Here is an 18,867-nt window from a genome sequence, read left to right as displayed (position 1 = left end):
GAATTCCCTGACTTGAGCAGCTGTGATCTTACAGAAAACACTAGGTATAACACTAGGAGCATATGATGAAATCGTGAGAGTTGGCAATGCTGTCATGCACATGCCTGTGTTCTGCATGTCTGCCTTCCTTGCTCTTTATGCTAGTTCTGGAGAATGCTGCCAAAAGGCATTAGACGTGTTGCTCTTCAAACTGCATGGGAGGCTGGACACTGGTTCCAGTGGGTGCACATAAGCACCACACAAGTCCTACAAGATCTGCCCACCTTTGGATTGCAACACCTGCCATTCCTGCTGACTTGCCACAGCTCACCTCACAGGCCCTAATTTACAACCTGGCATGAAGATCCTGGACTAGGGTGAACAGGCTGCTGGACTGGAACGGCTACAGCAGCTGTCGCAGTGCAGAAATTCACCTCAGCCCAGGCTTCACAATGTGGTGCCGGGCAGCAATGTAGGTGGATGAGTGTAATGGAGGAGTGCACAGAAGATAGAGGGAACAGACCACAGCACCTTGCTCACCTTGATGTTCAGCCATCGGGTTGCTGCATCAATCAAGGTATGGACTAGTGACGTCTCCAAAAGAAGAGCTGTAAACCAGGGTGGCATGCCTCGAAGATCAATGTGTTACCCCCTCTAGCCGTCAGTGAGGGAAAGTCTTGTTCCAATTCTTCTCTGAATCATCGCCTGTTTTCCCTACCTGGCACCTCTGACCTAATACTGGTTTACACACACATAGGCTATATCTACAGTGGCAGCTTCTTGCGCAAGAACAGCGGTTCTTGTGCAAAAACTTGCCAGCTGTCTACACTGCACGCCCATTCTTGCAGTACAGCGTTGTAAAACAGGGCTTCTTCCAGAAGAGTTATTCCTCTTCCTCTCCCCACGAGGAATTAGCCCTCTTGAGCAAGAGCTCTTCCACAAGTGGGCAGTGTAGACAGGCAACATGAATTTCTTGTGCAAGAAGCCCCTATGGTTAAAATGGCCATCAGAGCTTTCTTGCGCAAGAGAGCGTCTACACTGCCATGGATGCTCTTGCACAAAAGCACATCTCTTGCGCAAAAGGACATGGCAGTGTAGACACTCTCTTGTGGAAGATTTTTTGCACAAGAACTCTTCCACAAAAGAGTTCTTGTGCAAGAAGCCGCCAGTGTAGACGTAGCCCTGGAGTACTGTGTCCAGTTCTGGGCACCACTTTTCAAGAAAGATGTGGAAAAATTGAAGGTCCAGAGAAGAACTACAGAACATGAGCAGTGAGGCAAGACTGAAAGAATTGGGCTTGTTTAGTTTAGAAAAGAGAAGACTGAGAGGGGACATGATAACATTTTTCAAGTATCTAAAAGGGTGACACAAGGAGGAGAGAGAAAAATTGTTCTTCTTGGCCTCTGGTAATAGGGCAAGAAACAATGGGCTTTAACTGCAGCAATGGAGGTTTAGGTTGGACATTAGGAAAAACTTCCTGCCTGTCAGGGGGGTAAAACACTGGAATAAATTGTGTAGGGAGGTTGTGGAATCTCCATCTCTGGAGATATTTAAGAGTAGGTTAGACAGACACCTGTCCGGGATGATCTAGACGGTGCTTGGTCCTGCTGTGAGGGCAGGGGACTGGACTCGATGTCTCTCGAGGTCCCTTCCAGTTCTAGTGTTCTAAGGTTCTATGAAAACCGTGTGGGGATCTTCCACGCAAACAGGTGTTTCTGACTGACAATTAAGTTTTTAACTAAGTGAACGTGTTGGAGAAAGCACATGCCTTTGGGCCACATTTTGACACTCCTTCCCCAACTTTTGGGTTTTCTGCTTTCTTGATTAAAAAAAAGAGAGTACGTTTTTCAGGAGGGTGGGGGACGTTTTCCTGATTAGTCCAACAAGTGATCCCTGTGGGGGTGGGGCGAGGGAGAACAGAAGAATGGCACGGCTGGGTCAGACCAAAGGTCCATTTAGCCCAGTTTCCTGTCTTCCGACTGGCCAATGCCAGCTGCCCCAGAGGCGTGAGGGCAGGGCACTGGACTCAATGTCTCTTGAGGTCCCTTCCCGTTCTGGCGTCCTGGGAGTGTGGATTGAGCAAACAAGAGGGGCTTAGCAGTGGCTTTCTGTTTTGTGCCATTACTACGAATTTGTAATTAGCTTCTTGAGGAAGAGAGGAAGGAAAGAGACTAAAACGAAAAGTGTCAAAATGTAACTAAAGCAGCTTCTCATTCCTCCAGTTTGGGTGGGCTTTGCGGTGCATACAAACGGAGCTGTTGCGTCCCCTTGTCAAGCAGGAGGGTTGCAGTTGATGGGCTGTTTGTTCATGTCGCTGTTCCAAAGTTAATGAATGAGAATGTCTGATTTCTCCCTGTCCACCGATTTCTCCTCCAGCCTCAGCGATAGGGACAGGATCTCACCTTCATTCCCCCGGCTATAAATCCGGAGAGACTCCACTGAAGGGATGGGAGCTCTTCCGGCTGTACTGAGAACATGGTGGAGCCCATGAGCATAAACACTGCTGGGGAGCTGTGGGGAAGCTGCTGCAGTTTGTATTGTGGCACAGGGCAAACGCTGGTATTTTGCATTTCTCTCTCTCTTCCCAAGCCAGCTCAGCATGCGGAGTGCTGGCACGGCCGTGCCAATCCGGCCTGGCATGTGCACCTCTTGTGAGTCAAGGCCTCACAGAGTTTGTGGGGTCTCTCTTGCAGCCTGCTTCCCTTGGTCAGAACGCCCCCCTCATCTCTGAAGGATAAAATGCAAACAGATTCCCTGCAGATCCCGTTTCACGTCGTTGTTTGTTCCCAGGCATGACTAAGAACATGGGAAAGTCCAAGCTGGGGTTTGGTCTCCAGAGACCTCAGCCAGCTGAGCACCGTAGCAAATGCGCCATTAGAGATTCTTTTAGCTTTTGATCAGACACACAAACAAGGGGAAACCAAGAAAGCAGTCGAGACATGAAGTAGCGAGAACGCCTTTCGTGTTAACGTCATTTCTTCTTCCTGGAGCTAGCAAGTGTTGGAAAAGGAAACCCCACCCCCTCTTCGGACAGCCTTTTGGAGGACATTAGAGAAGGTAACTCCTGTCCTGGGGCCAAGAGAAATGGGTTGAGATGGGCGGGAGCTGTTGTTCGGAGGAGACGCTCCCTGGTTTGGTAGTCTCCGGATGGTAAGGGCTGGAATTCAGCTGGAGCCAGTAGGCGTGACAATGTTGTCTGTCCCAGTCTGGTCAGGACACCTCTCCGGCCCTGGGTGCCAAGATCTGATGGGGTCTTGATCTTGTTGTTCAGTCACCTCTGTCTTTTCTTCCCACGCCCTCCTCAGACGTCTCTTTCCCACAAAGGGATGGTGAGTGGAACAGCCTCATAGTTCTGTCCACCTATTAGGCCTAATATCCAACTCACCAGGTCTAGGTCATTAACTTCCAGCTCGCATCACCTGCTTTTAAGAAGCTTCATGTCAGCAGACCTTGGATTGTATCAGTGCAGCTGTGAAAGTAGATGCTGGGCCTTACAGGTGCATCCTTAGCAAGGTGATGGCAGCCTTGGGCCCCCAGAAGAGGCAGGGCCTTAGCCAGAAGGGGCTGGGCTGGGGCAGAGCATCTCCCCTCCCAGCTAGTCCTTCCTGGCTGGTGACCGAGAGTCTGTGGCTGCAGTGGTAGAAGCAGGGAACCCCGGAGCTCTGGCGGTGATTTGAAGGACCTGCTCCCCATTCGCCTCAGCCCCACCTTACCCTGCCTCCTCCATCCCCACTCCACCCTTTCGTCCAAGGGGACTAACGGGGAGCCTGGCACCAGCAGCAGGGATAGGGCCCGCCCCCCGCACTCACCTCAGCCCGCTCTGCCGCAGCTGTGTTTCTCCACTTCCCACTGCCGAGTGTGGGGGGCAGTCCAACCCTTTCCCCCAAGCTCCCTCTCCTGAGCAACATGGCTGGGAACTGGGCCCCGGGCAGCTGCCCCTTTCGCTCCCCTCTGTTGGCAGCCCTTTTGCCTTGCTGCCCTTTAACTTCACGGCCAGACCTTAATAGCAGGGCCGCTAATGGGGGAGCAAAAAGTCGTCCTCATGCAGGCCAGTCTGGCAGCCAGTTATTACCAGAGCACTGGCCCCGTGCCAGCCTACTTTCACCTCCGCCTTTGTGGTTTAGACTAAAACAGTGTCTCTGGGTCTCTTGCCCCTGTTTATAGTGTTCTCAGTTGTATGTTACTGTGACACATGTTTACAACTGAACTCACAATTAGGGCAGATTGTAGGCCCAGCTATCAAATTTGAAAACCCAGCTATCATAAGAGAACTTTTTGGGAGCCCCCATCACTGGAAAGGGCACCAGCCACCTAATGCTGGGTGTTTATAGAGAAGAGGATGGAAGAACAAAAGCAGGATTTCAGTGGTGCTTACAAATGACGTAAGACCATTAACTTTTCACATCAGCTTAGGATTTTAAAGGGGAGTGAGCTAAAAACGCCTGTGAGCAGAGTGTTTGGAGTTCATTATAATTAGGGGCACGTTTGAATCTGCGCATTTATAATCTGTTCTGTTTTTGCATGAATTAAATCTTCTGATATTAAATGTTCTCCATTAGCGAGCATGCAAGACATGTCAGCTGCGAGATGCCTTAGCTTGCGTGATTCAGGCTCTGAATAGGACAGCTGGTTCTCTGGTGATTAGGGTGACCTCTGAGCATTTATTGGTGACTCTCAAAGCATCTTGCTTCCGCCTCAGATAAGTTTCCTTTAGATCTGGTAGTGCTAGTGGAGAAGAGACCGTCCTTGGTTGTAATCACTGTAAAAACGATGTTGTATCAAGGCTGCTGGACACAATCAGATTTTGTGGTTCTGTCTAGTTTAGTTCCCATGCTTCCAATCCAACTAACATGGCCAGTGCTGACTTTTGATGCTGACAGGGCCCTAAGTCCAGGACTGGAGTGAGTACTTGTGGGAGGGATGGCTGACTGCCTTCTGGGACATGCACTTTAGGAGTATGGAAGAGAGACTGGGAGTTTTCCGCTTGGAAAAGAGACGACTAAGGGGGGGGATACGACAGTGGCCAAGACTTTGCTAATATAAAGCAGAGTTGAGCTGTGAACAAGAGGCAGGCCCAGCTCACAGAACATGGCAAGAACTGGGCTGATATTGCAGAAAAATTCATACCTCGGAGGTGCTAGACATTGGCCAGAAACACATCCCAGAGGGATGGCAACACAAAAGCTTGTCTGGAGACATCTTGGCCGCAACCCACTCCCCCCAGAGAACAGGGGCGTACCGACTCAGGTTCAGGATAGGCTCTCAGATGACAGCATGATGGATAACGATGTTCTGCTCCAGCCCCCATGTACAAGGCAATGGGTGGTATCTAGGTAATGTCAGAGGGTAGCAACCTGATAGATCAGGCGTGATGGGTAACTTGTCTATAAAAAGTATCTGAAGGGGGTTGGCCTTGTCCAGCCTAGGAGGCCGTAAAGAATCCCGTCACTGACCAGCTGAGCAGGGTCTGGAGGCCGTTTGGCTGAATCTGGTTCAATTTTGTTGATGGAGTTTGTGGCTGTACCTGTCAGACAGACCTTTGTAAAAGCTGGGAGAGCTTGGTTCTGATACTAATAAGGTGATTTTTTGCCTCCCTTTATTAAGGCAAGATGTTACTGATGCCGTAAGTGCCTAATCTGGACACTAACAAACGAAGGGTGTTAAATTGCGGTTAATTGACTAGTCTAGTAGTCGATGGAATTTCCATCAACTCCTCGACTAGTCGATAGGAACTTCCACGTTCCTCCTTTGCAATGTACAAGAGCCCCTGCTGAGGAATGCGGAACTCTGCTTGCAGCCGGGGCCAACGGGAAATCCTACTGACTCCGGGCTGCACGCGGGTGCCTGCCTTGAAATGTACAAGCGTCCCCAGGGGGCATATCAAAGCCATGGAGCCCGGGGTCAGTGCGGGACTCAGAGTCCCCACTGACCCCGGGCTCCATGCTGCGCTGCATGCCGCGCAGAGCACAGCACTTTGGTGTTTTAAAGGGGCAGTGCTGCACAGCTGGCTTTGAAGTACTCCTTCTCCCCCCACTTTGCTGCCTCTATCTGATAGAGGCAGCAAGGGGGGGAATCGACTGATTGACCGACTATCCGATTAACATTTGCATATCGGATAGTCGACTAGGGTATGTCTACACTACCACCCTAGTTCGAACTAGGGTGGTAATGTAGGCAACCGGAGTTGCAAATGAAGCCCGGGGTTTGAATTTCCCGGGCTTCATTTGCATCTTGTCGGGTGGCGCCATTTTTAAATGTCTGCTAGTGCAGACTCTGTTTCACGAGGAGTAACGGTAGTTCAGACTAGGAAGCCTAGTCCGAACTACCTAGTCGGTGCTGCGTGTAGCCGCGCAGCACGGAGTCCACACTAGCGGACATTTAAAAATGGCGCCGCCCGGCAAGATGCAAATGAAGCCCGGGAAATTCAAATCCCGGGCTTCATTTGCAACTCCGGTTGCCTACATTAACCACGCTAGTTCGAACTAGGGTGGTAGTCCTTAACATCCTTGTAACAAACCCACCAGTATCAACCATATCTTGAACCTCCCTTTGTGAGAGAGGTTATGGAGAAGCTCCGTAGTAGCTGGTCTACATTAGCATCCTCAAAATCCCCCCAGTGTCCTTATTCCTTATAAATCTGGTCTCACTGGGGCATGGAGACCCCCCTGCACTTGTGGTTCCTGTCAGCAAACCAAGATCAGCTGTTGTCTCCGGCTTGGTAGGCTTGACCATGAGGACAGGAGCAAATGGGATTGTGTTGGAGTAGAGCCTGCTTATTCCTCTGGGTGGTGCTGGGGGGCAATCACGCACCCGTCAGGATGACCATAAAGCTGGAAGAGACCTCAGAAGGGCATTAAGTTCAGCCCCCTGCCTTAGGCAGGACCAATCCCAACTAAATCAACCCAGCCAGGGCTTTGTCAAGCCGAGACTTAAACACCTCTAGGGATGGAGACTCCACTACTTCCCTAGGTAACCCATTCCAGTGCTTCACCACTCTCCGGGTATGTCTACACTACCCTCCTAGTTCGAACTAGGAGGGTAATGTAGGCATACCGCGGAACGAGGTGTACCGGTAGTTCGGAATAGGAATCCTAGTCCGAACTACCTAGTTCGAGCCCCGTGTAGCTGCGCTACACGGGGTTCGAAGCAGCGGGGATTTAAAAATGGCGGCTCCCCGCTTATGCAAATGAAGCCCGGGAAATTCAAATCCCGGGCTTCATTTGCAAGTGCGGTATGCCTACATTACCCCGCTAGTTCGAACTAGCGGGGTAGTGTAGACATACCCTCCTAGTGAAATAGTTTTTCCTAATATCCAACCTGGACCTCTCCCTCCGCAACTTGAGACCATTGCTCCTTGTTCTGCCATCTGTCACTACTGAGAACAGCCTCTCTCCATCCTCTTTGGAACCTCCCTTCAGGAAGTTGAAGGCTGCTATCAAATCCCTCCTCACTCTTCTCTTCTGCAGACTAAACAAACCCAACTCCCTCAGCCTCTCCTCATAGGTCATATGCTCCAGCCCCCTCATCATTTTGGTCGCCCTCCACTGGACCCTCTCCAATGCGTCCACATCCTTCCTGTAATTGGGGGCCCAGAACTGGACACAATACTCCACATGTGGCCTCACCACAGCTGAATAAAGAGGAATAATGACATCTCTGGATCTGCTGGCAGTGCTCCTCCTAATGCTCCCTAATATGCCATTAGCCTTCTTGGCTACAAGGGCACACTGTTGACTCATATCCAGCTTCTCATCCACTGTAACCCCCAGGTCCTTTTCTTCAGAACTACTACTTAGCCATCCAGTCCCCAGCCTGTAACTATGCTTGGGATTCTTCTGTCCCAAGTGCAGGACTCTACACTTGCCCTTGATTTAAATATTTGGGCTGCAGCCTGTTTGCTGATGAGCCTCGGCTCCCTTTGTCACAGAACTTGGATTCTCCACTCTGCCTGCTTTGCGCAGAGCCCTTTGACGAAAGTTGGGTGAATTGTCCTTGATCCAGACCACAGACGTGATGCTGGAAGGAAGGGCCAAATGTCTGGAGCAACTGAGAGGCCGGAACTGAGGGTTATATATAGCAGGACTAAGTCTCAGCAATTTGCAGTCTTGGTCTCCAAACATGGCTCATAATGCTACTGCCACCTTCCGCTGAGCCCTTCCTCTCTGAAGTGGACCTTACCACCAGCCAAGCTGGCCTGCTGTGATGAACTGTCAGGGTTGCCTTAAGCCTGTGTCACCCAGAGCCCTGTTCAGCGAGGTGCCAAGTCCTTTCACATCCCATCAATTTCAGTGAGCACTGGGGGTGTTCTGCACCTCGCAGGATCAAGCCCCTGGTGCCTGGGTATTAAATGGACCAGGATGACGTGAGCATAAAATGTTTGTGCGTGTGCTGCTCTGACTTCCTAGTGACCTGGGGGCAATTCAGGTGGCTTTGTCTACACTTTGGCTCTGGTCCCTCCAAGCTGCTAGACTCTGGTTGCAGTAGGGAGCATTCACACTCCATGATTGCGGGGTTCCCCCCAAATTTGATAAAAGTATATTTCTTATTTCCCCCACCCTTCCCCCCACACACCTCCAAGGTGCACTAGCTCAGAGGGTCTCAATCTGACCAGACCATGGTTCCCCTTTCAGGACACTCTCGTTGGCCGTGCGGACTCACTCAAAACTACGTGCTTTCGAAACTCCCCCCTTGTCACAGTGCGCTGCGACTGAACCAGCGCTGACTTCTCAGCGTTACCGCCAAAATAAACCAGGGGGAATAGAAATGTTGCGCTTCCCTTCCAGTGGCTAGTGCGCAGTACAAAGAAGTCATTTTCTAGATTAAAGGGAAGCGTGTCCTGACTTTGCTAGTACTCTGGTTGGAACTTGTAAAACTTGGCAAACAGAGTCGATGTTCCCCCTAGCAGATCTGTGTACCCCCAGGAGCTCACATGCCCTGGGTTGGGAGCCATTGCATTAGCCAATCGACAGCCTTTCTGTTGGTGGTGAGCGAGGGGTTGAGTGGGAATGGCTTTGAGTTGGCTCTCACGTCCCTCTTTGGGTTAATTCCTGCCGGAGCAGCAATGTAGCGGCAGCCTGGCAGGGGCACACGGGTGGGGTGTTTTGAACGGAATTAGAGTCCTTTGGGTTTTTCTTTTAGAAGCAGTTTGATGGCTCAGTGTTGGGGAAAGGGCAGTTGACAATGAGCCGCTGAGTTGGACCCTCCCTGCTGTAGCATCCGGACCGGCTGTCGCTGGGTGAAATTCACCCCGTGCACACAGGGTCCCAGAGCTTGAGCTGCAGCCTGAGCAGGGGCAGCTACATTGCAGTGGCACTGCCCTGCGAGAGCGGGGGATGGGCAATCATTTTTGATGGGGGGGGGGATCAAAATTTGGAACATGGTCGAGGGCCACATTCTTCCATGATATGGAGGACGTGCGGGGTCTGGGATGGACATTGGGTTCAGAAGGGAGCCTGGGGTAAGAGATTATGGTGGAGGGAGTGTGGGGTCTGGGAGGGAGTTGGGATGACCTGGGGCAAGGGACTGGGATGTGGGAGGGGTACAGGGGTTTGGGATGTAGCCTAGGGAAGGAGGGGATTGTGTCCTGGGTCAGGGGATTGGAGTGCAGGGGTTTGGGTTGTGTCCTGGGACAGGGGATTGGAGTGCAGGGGTTTGGGTTGTGTCCTGGGACAGGAGATTTGGGGTGCAGGGGTTGGGATGTAACCTAGGGCAGGAGGGGGTTGTGTCCTGGGACAGGGGATTGGGGTGCAGGGCTTTGGGTTGTGACCAAGGGCAGGGGATTAGGGTGCAGGTTCTGGGAAGGTGTAGGGATTCAAGAGGGAGACAGAGGTTTTGGCTTATATGGAGTAGGGGGCAGGAGTGGAAGGCAGAGGGTTGGGGGAGGGGAAGGGCTGGGGTACCGGGGCAGGCTTTGGCTGGGAGACTTACGTAGGTGACTCCTGGCCAGCAGCTCAGTCTCCCTGCCCGCCCCGCCCTGCCCCAGTCGCAAGGACAATGTGAGTCTGTGAATAAGAGCTGGGCGGAGGGGGGAGGAAGTAGTGCTTTGCACACTGTTCTTCAAACTGACAGCTCCCATTGGCCAAAAATTGGCCAGTGGGATTGTGCTGGGTCAGGACCAGCGCATGAAGCTCTCCCCTCTTGCCTCAGGCTCACAGCTGAAAAAGCCCCCCACAATTGCCCCCTGGGGCTGAAGCACACAATCTACTTGCCTGGGGATCAGCAGCCCCCACCCAAAAAGGTTCCCTGCCCCTCAGCTAGGGGTAGCGCCTGCAATCTCCCTGTGGCATTCCCCACTGGTGACGGCTGGGGATGTGTCAGGTCAGCCCTTCCCTCTCCCCACTTTGTCGGGGAGGGCAGGAGCTGGGAGAAGCCTGGAACCCGGGACCAATCCCCCAGTGCCACGTCTGATCTCACTCCGCTCTGTCTCCCCAGCAATACTTCATCCTCCTGATCATCACAGACGGCGTCATCAGTGACATGGACGAGACGAGGCACGCCGTGGTGCAGGCCTCCAAGCTGCCCATGTCCATCATCATCGTGGGGGTGGGCAACGCAGACTTTGCGGCCATGGAGTTCCTGGACGGGGATAACCGCGTGCTCCGCTCCTACACCGGCGAGGAAGCCACGCGGGACATCGTGCAGTTTGTGCCCTTCCGCGAGTTCCGCAGCGTAAGTGCAGGAGGCGCTGCCGTGCCTGCCGGACCTGATCTGCTTCAGCCAGAGCCACGAGGGCCCTGCTACTTCCCCAGCTCCGGGGAGGGGACAGGGTTTAGTGATGTCCAGCATTCGCCGCACTTGACCTGTGCGAGTTGGCTGGTAGCGCTCCCAGCTCAGAGTCAGAGGCTTGTACGTTCAAGCCCTTCCTGCTAGAGGGGGACCGAGTCCTCCCCAGGTGTGTCGCTGCAGAGACCACCAGGGAATGTCCCCGGCATTTTCCAGCCTGCCAGCAAAGTGAAAGGGCAGATCTGGGCAGCAGGGCGTGGCACTTCTGTTGCCTCTTGCATCTGTTCTGCAGGCTAGAGCAGAGTGTGTCACGCTGCCCAGCCTCACGCAGCAGGTTAGTGGCAGAGCTGGGGCTATAGCACAGAATCCCCGGCCTAGTCCATCACCACTAGGCAATCCTGCCGCCTCTGCACTGAAATTTTTCAGACGCCAGAGGAGTTAGGGTGAAGGTGGCTGTGTAGGTAGCAATCCCCTCCACGAGGCCCAGTGCCCGGGCCCGCTCCCCTTCTCCCGTCAGAGCAGCTGCTGCTGCCCAAGGCTGTGAGCGAGCTATTGAGTGTGCAATGCCTCCACAGTCGCTGCAGGGTGACCTCTGACTCAACACTCAAAGTGCTCTAGGACCAGGAGAAAGAGGCGGGAGACCAAGGCACATTCCTGAATGAATCAGCCCCGCTGGCCTCCATTGTAGCGTGCGTGGGCGTAATCTGAAGCCACCATGGCAACCGTTACTTTCTCTACCAGCACCTGGGCTTGCAAGGAAAACCTGGTAACCATACGTGGGCCTGCACCCCCCCTTCCGGTAATTGCACATTGGCCTTCGCACCAGTCCGGTGACCCGCTGGGACAGCTGCTGGGCACGCGTGAATCATTTGGCCTCTTTGTTCTTTTTGTTTTTTATTCAGGCACCTAAAGAAACTTTGGCCAAAGCAGTGTTGGCAGAGCTCCCCCAGCAAGTTGTTCAGTATTTCAAGCATCAAAATCTGCCTCCCCTCAGCTCGGAGCCAGCGTAGCGCTGAGAGCGTCGGTGTCGTCTGCATGTTGCTGGGCCCCTCGATGTCCGGAGGGTGCATGTCTCACATGCTTTTAAACCTTTGTACTCGTTTAATTTAACGATTGTATTTTATTAACTCTCCCAATGCATCCCGGAGAAGCAGCTGCATTGGCCTTGTACATTCCTGGGCCAGGGTAACAGTCGTGGGCTGAGCGGAGACTTCTCCTGCCGGCCACTTTTCAGTATTGAAGGTACTTTGTATAATTTTAATGTAACCGGATTACAATTTTTACAGATCAACACTTGCCTTTTTCCAAACAACAAAATGCTTAATATGATGTCACCCATCCTGTGTATAGATCATGTATCTGTGTGGTGCCCATAACCTTCTCATGCTCCGGTCATTTTTATACTGTGTACATGTTATATTTGTTATACTCAGGTTAATAAAGAAACTCAGATATTTAAACGACTGCTGTGTGGGTCCAATGCAGAAGGGCATCCTCGCTGCCTGCATTTAATGCTTCCTGCCTTGCTGTGTCGGGGCAACTGTGAACACCTTAAACCCCTCCCTTGGCAAGAATGTTCCCTGGCTGAGTCCCACCCTTGTCTGTGTCTTACATTTTTGATGGGCGGGAGAGATCTGATTCTGCAAAGACCATAAGCAAGTGCTTAAAGTCACTTTGATTTCAGCGGCTGTGAAGCACGTGATTGCAGTGAAGCGCAAGTGCGGAAGTGTTTGCTCAGCGTGGCTGGACTTATGCTTATGGAGGCCCCATCTTTCATTTGCACCGCACCTAGCACTGTCGGGTTCCTGACTAGAATAATAAGAGTGATAGTGGCTAAGCACCTGGCAGTCAGTGAATGCACTCTTGCAATGTAAGGCAGCATCGTAAAGAGGGGAAACTGTGGCACAGAAAGGTGACTTGCCTCAAGCTCACCCAGTGAGTCTGTGGAAGAGCTAGGAAGCTGCCCCTAGATCGCCTGAGTCTCAGTCTAGTGCTTCTAATAATATATCTAGGCTATATCTAGATTGCATCCCTTTTTCGTAAAAGGGATGCAAATTAGACGAATCACAATTGCTAATGAAGCGGGGATTTAAATCTCCCCTGCTTCATTAGCATAAAAATGGCTGCCGCTTTTTTTCAGCACGGAGCTTTGCTGGAAATAAGCGCCAGTGTAGACGCGGATCTTTCGGAAAATAAAGCCTTTTCCAAAAGATCCCTTATCCCTCTTAAAATAAGAGATAAGGGATCTTTGGGAAAAGGCTTTATTTTCCAAAAGATCCCCATCTAGACTGGCGCTTTTTTCCGGCAAAGCTCCGTGCTGAAAAAAAGTGGCAGCCATTTTTATGCTAATGAAGTGGGGGGGATTTAAATCCCCACTTCATTAGCAATTGCGATATGTCTAATTTGCATCCCTTTTACGAAAAAGGGATGCAAATTAGAGGTAGCCCTAGATCTTTATATACACACCCAAACCAGTTACACCAAAACATCCATCACGCAGTCATACTGGCTTTATTCCTAGCATGGGTCAGGATGCTCGTGTTACCCATGGTGACTGTGGTGGTGCCTTTCCTAACGAGCTGTTCTCGTACCACCCTTGCATAATATGTCAGTGCAGAAACACATACAAGGCACAAGGCCATATGCACAATCAGCCCTGTTAGTGGTCAGTTACAACTGTCCTGCTCACAGAATCTGGCACAATTTTGGCCTGTAGAGACTCCAATGCAGTTGCTAATGCACAAAAAGGAAGGATTCTAGCTTGATTCTGGGCTCCCAGTCAAGCTGGCAGGTTTGCCACTCGGGGAAATGCACTGGTGCATCTTGGTCCTGAAATCACTGACACCCATTGAACAGGCAACGCCCACCCAGCAGCGCTGTGCTCTTGAATTCAGTTAGGTTCCAAGCGTGACTAGACAGGCTGCGAGTCAGGAGCTGGCTTCAGCCAGAGCGATTGTCACCCCCTCATTCGGGGAGCCCCTACCATACCCCTGAAAACTGGGCCAACGTCACCATCTGCAATCAGTAGAGTTATGGGGCTGAACTGGGCCTGGATGAGGTTAACGCCCTTTATCTCCTTTTTCCAATTCGGCTGTGCCTATGCCTCTTCCCGCATGTACTATTGAGGGTCCTGTAAGGCACGTGCTACCCACCCACGCACTCTCCTCCTCCTTTTCCCTGCCTGGGATCCTGAAGTGTTGGGGTCTATGATACATCTTGGAGGGGGAGAATAAGGAGACTGGAGGATCCCGCTGTTCAGACCATGCTGCCTTATTGAATGTGGCAGATGAATGAAGCATTAGTCACTTCAGATTGAATAAACAAGTTGGAGATGGTTGCAGGCTAATTTAGAACATGTGCGCTGACTCCTTCGCTGCCAACGACAGTGAAGGCAGGGAGTACGTTCCTCCTCTCCGTGGCTACTCTCTGAGTAACGGGGTGCGAGTATAAAGCTCACATACGTGCCAGATTCAGAGCAGGGAGAAGAGAGGACCACATTACTGACTCAGCTCAGCCTTTACCCAAATCCCTTTGAAAATGACAGACACAGCCCGAGTTGCTAGCTTTTCTCCACTCCAGCCCAACTCAGCCCCTCCTGTTTCTCTAGTGAAGACCTTGGGAGTGCATGATGCCTACAGACAGGACTAAGCCTAGAGCAACGAAGAGGCGCGTGCAGCCTTTAAACTGCAATCCCCAGCCTGACAGGTGTTTTGGGAACTACATGGACTCTAAAAGCGTGTCATGACCATGACCATGTTTTTTCAAGCCTGTAAAAATCACACATTTGGTATGGCAACATAGCCCTATTACAGACACTGCAGAATAACCTTAACTCTGGCTGATGTTCCTATTTGTTCTGCAAGCATTTTAGTTAAAATTATGTATAAAACACTTTGCAAAAAGAGACAAATTACAGATACGCAATCTGACACACTGATCAACCTCAAACACAAGCCAGCAGCCATACATCGGCAACTGGGCACTTTGCCAATAACACTGACATTTAGTCTCAAACAACAGCAGCAAGCACTTAGCTACATTAGCCTGTCTGAATGGACAAATAACCTTTCCCAGTCAGCAGCATCCTTTACAAGAAAAGCAAGAAGAAAAACTTTTTACAGAAATCCCAACCTGAGTGAGAGGGAATGGGGTTTGTGTGTGTGTGTGTGTGGGGGGGGGGGGGGGGGGGTGTTGAGGCACTCATATACTTGATAAGAATGTGTGAATTTCACAGGCAGCGGTATGATTGATCAGCCTTTAAACTACACAGTTTCTGGCTTTAAAGCTCTGGTTTGGCTTTTTCCCCTTGACTAGTGCAGTAGGTTACTATGTTGTCACACACAACCTTTAGGATTCACTAGGAAGCTCCTACAGGAGATGGTTTTTCTTGATTTATGCCTAGAGGAAACGTAGATGTTACTGCTTGGCACTTTATACATAATAATAAAGGTACAGCTGTAAGCCCATTCTGTTCACAATAGTCCTGGCCTAGCACTTAAGCTTTGAGCCATCCCGGATCAGAGATAACACTCCCCGGCTGTGTCTAGACTGGCAAATTTTTCCGGAAAATCAGCAGCTCTTCCAGAAAAACTTGCCAGCTGTCTACACTGTCCGCTTGAATTTCCGGAAAAGGACTGACAATCTCATGTAAAATCATCAGTGATTTTCTGGAAAAACTATGCTGCTCCCATTCGGGCAAAAGTCTTTTTCCGAAAGACTTTTGCCCAAAAGGGCCAGTGTAGACAGCATAGTACTATTTTCCACAAAAGCCCCGATCGCGAAAGAGGCGATCGGGGCTTTTTTGCGGAAAACCGTGTCTAGATTGGCCACGGACGCTTTTCCGCAAAAAGTGCTTTTGCGGAAAAGCATCCTGCCAATCTAGACGCGCTTTTCCAAAAATGCTTTTAATGGAACAATTTTTCCATTAAAAGCATTTCCAGAAAATCGTGCCAGTGTAGACGTAGCCCCCGTGTCAGGGTGAGCCTTGCATAGTCCAACTGCACTTCCCTCTACTTTGGCACAGGAGGGCGTGGCCAAAGGAAAGGGGGCTTGGTGGGGCTGTCTCTAGGCCATGTGTTGCCTGACAAATTGGCCCCATTTTCAGAGCTCCTGCAGTGCAAGCAATTGGGCAGCATTAGCAAAGTACTCCAGTGAGCTGTGCTAGGTGCCCACAACCCTCCCACTCCAGCCAGCTCATGCCTGGCACACGGTAGCTGCTCCTCAGGCTCAAGCCCACAATGGGTCTAACTGCGTGGTGGGATTTCACTTTGCACTTGCTGGATGCTTTTGGCAGCCGCTGCCCGAGGCATTAGCCAGCTGGCTGTAGAAATGAGCTTGTTCATTTTTATTTAAAAACTTGCATGCAGCTCTCTAGTGACGAATGAGATCAGTTTCACAGATTGGCTCTTAATTAGTCTGCATGCATGGGAAGCATTGCACTTGCTTGTGAGTTACGCCTTGGCCTGAGGCTGGGAAGAAAGTTTGGGGTTTCCTTGTCTCTGTGGTTATTATCTATTGGGAATTTCTAAGTAAGGAAAGAGCTGTGCTTGTTCAGAAACATTGGAATTGGCTGCATCCAGCTCCTCAGAACCACGTTCTCTCAGTTTGCTTGAGCTGTTGATCCAAAGAATAATGTCTTCAGTCAGTACTAATGACTGATCTGTTCTGCCATTCAGTCGATCTTTAAAGGATGTAAATCTAGATAAAGTTTTACAACGTATTAGAATCATTGACAAGTAATTCTCATATCAGCCTCTATTAGAGTTTCACTTGTATTGGAAGCTGCCCGCCGCTCCTTGCTGCCCCCAGGGGTAAATACAGTAACATGCTTGAATGAACATTGTTTCTAGCTTGCCTAGTGATCTCTCAACTTCACCTGCTTTGTTGCCAGCTCTTCCGCGGACTCTCTGGAATGCTGCCATGTTAATGCAAAAGTGCCGCTCAACTCTGTTCATCATAGGTACTTTGTTAGCATATTCTATTGGCTACCCTGTGAGGTTAAAAAAAATCAGAGCAGTTTTAAATGCAGCTCTTAAGTGCAGATCAGGGCAAGCGCCACAATCCCTCTATGTTATACTGGTCTTTACAAAAGATAGCTCTTCTGAAACATTCAGCTCTTAGCCGCCACACTTTGGAAAGGAGTGAAAGAGGTGTCCCCGGGGCTCTAAATCAGGACTTTGGGTGTTCAACTTCCAGACTGAAATCTTACAGTTCGGACTCAGTTTGTTCTTACAAACGTAATGGTGTGTGCTGACGGCGCGCCTTGCCTCTGGCAGGAGGTCTTCACCTCTCAGTCTTAAACTGAACATGGACAAATGCTTGAGTTTACGGCTACAGAGTCTTTTGAGAGGTTAGTCACAGACTCTGTAAAATTATGGCAATGAGAAACCAGCCTTTAAAAATAAATGCAGCTACTCAATTATTGGACAAACTGGGATTACAAACGGAACACTGAACTCAAGGCCATGCATGTCTATTTCAGTTCTGCCTCCACCCTGAAGAGCGCTGTCAGATTATTTTCTGCATGTTCTAATTTACTCTCCCCCTCCCTCAGTATTTGTAGACTCTTCCCCCAGCAAATCACTGGATGAGACTTGCATTTAAGAACACACAGCTCTCCCCTTCCCAGTAAATAACCTTCCCCTCCTAGAAAGTACTTACACAGCTTCTTAAGATCATCCCCCTTAGAGGCTCTATAAAGTTTTTCACAGTGAGCGGACCGCTGCGTCAACTTGCAGTCGGAGGTGAAGCATCACCATTCAGAAAGCAAGCCCAGCACATCTGGAGTTAGGCCTGTGCACAGATCAGGTTAACTGTGCTGAATAGGGAGGCTTCGGGGGTAGCCGAGTTAGTCTGTACAGGATAAACTTAAACAACAAATAGTCTGGTAGCATTTTATAGACTAACAAAACATGTCGATGGGATCATGAGTTTTTGTGGGCACAGCCACTTCTTCAGATGACAGGAGTTATGAGTTTAGGATGTGCAGACCCAAAATAAATAGGGGAGAAGGGAGAGGTGAAGGAAAAAAGAGGAAGGAGGTGGGAAACAAGGAGCAGAGGGTTTGAAAATATCAAAGGGAAAAATAGGTATGCAGAACTGCTAATCTATAAGCATCTAAAGAGTGGATAGTTAAAAGAAGCAGGTAAGGATCATAGGATAGCAATTAGATCTACACAAAGAGCTGTCGGCACCTTCATTGAATGTTAGGTGGATGGCTGGGACATTATCAGTTATCTTGATTGAGGTCATATCTCGGCCTCATACATCTTGTGTAGATGCAGGGTAGCTATTTTGGGATAACTCCGATATCCCAAAATAGCTGTGCAGTGTAAACATACCCTTAGGCAACTTCTCTTTCCCTTAGGCTATGTCTAGACTACAAAGAAAAGGTTTGCAATTTATGTATCTTTTTCTGTTTTCTTTCTATATGGCTCCAAATTTTGGAAAATCCTGTTTTTTCGAGCCATCCCTTTTTCCTCATAAAACGAGGTTTACAGGGATGGCAAAAGAGCGCGTCCACTTTTTCGGGAATTTTTCTGAAAAAGTGGATGCGTTCTTTGGACGCAGAATTGCTTTTCCGGGATACCTCCGGTATGCTGGAAAAGCACTGCAGTCTAGATGGAGCCTTAGTAGCCGAGTATGTTCGTGTTAGGATTGAAATCAGTAACTGCAGTGAACAAGCAAAAGCTGAGTGCCGCCCAGAGAAGTCCCTGTAGAACTCAGCCCACACAAGTACCTGAGTTGCCTCTTGGGGTGTGGTGTAGCTACCCCCCAGGAGACGCGCTCCTCTCAATTCAGGTAGCCTCTTTACTAAGTTTGGCAGCAGAGCCAGGTGGAGATCAAAGTTTCAGCAGTGCTGAATCTCTCCCCTTATTTGCCTGGCAGAGGCAAGACTTTAGCTATTTCACAGCATCCTCCTTCTCTTGGAGGGAAGCTGCTAGTCACCCCACTTCCGAATATCCCAGATTGGTATTGAGGATCCACTATCAGAAAACATTCGAGCCACAGCCCTGAGCAACCAAGGGATTCCAACAACTGAAGTTTGGCTTCTGATCCAGACAGTGCCAAGCCCTGAGTCATCCTTTGTCTGAGAATACCAGTAAGAGCATACAAGTGGTTTGTCTACCACCTGAACTCCTCCACCCCCAGTCTGTTTAAGCTTTG

General features: G+C 50.2%; 1 protein-coding gene across 5 annotated transcripts in view; it reads left to right on the top strand.

The window, feature by feature from the left end:
• CPNE2 (copine 2) overlaps positions 1-12,164 on the top strand; it is a 167,000-nt gene extending 154,836 nt beyond the window's left edge. For all 5 annotated transcript variants that reach the window (XM_075940373.1, XM_006121032.4, XM_075940372.1 and 2 more), the window contains 2 exons: positions 10,411-10,647; positions 11,604-12,164. In XM_075940373.1, the coding sequence (XP_075796488.1) occupies positions 10,411-10,647; positions 11,604-11,711 (345 nt within the window). In that variant the 3' untranslated portion in view covers positions 11,712-12,164. The remainder of the gene's footprint in view (positions 1-10,410; positions 10,648-11,603) is intronic.
• Positions 12,165-18,867: the final 6,703 nt, after the last annotated feature.

This window comes from Pelodiscus sinensis, chromosome 12 (genome assembly GCF_049634645.1).
Source record: "Pelodiscus sinensis isolate JC-2024 chromosome 12, ASM4963464v1, whole genome shotgun sequence".
Taxonomy (NCBI): domain Eukaryota; kingdom Metazoa; phylum Chordata; order Testudines; family Trionychidae; genus Pelodiscus; species Pelodiscus sinensis.
This window is presented reverse-complemented; position numbering and strand designations above follow the sequence as displayed.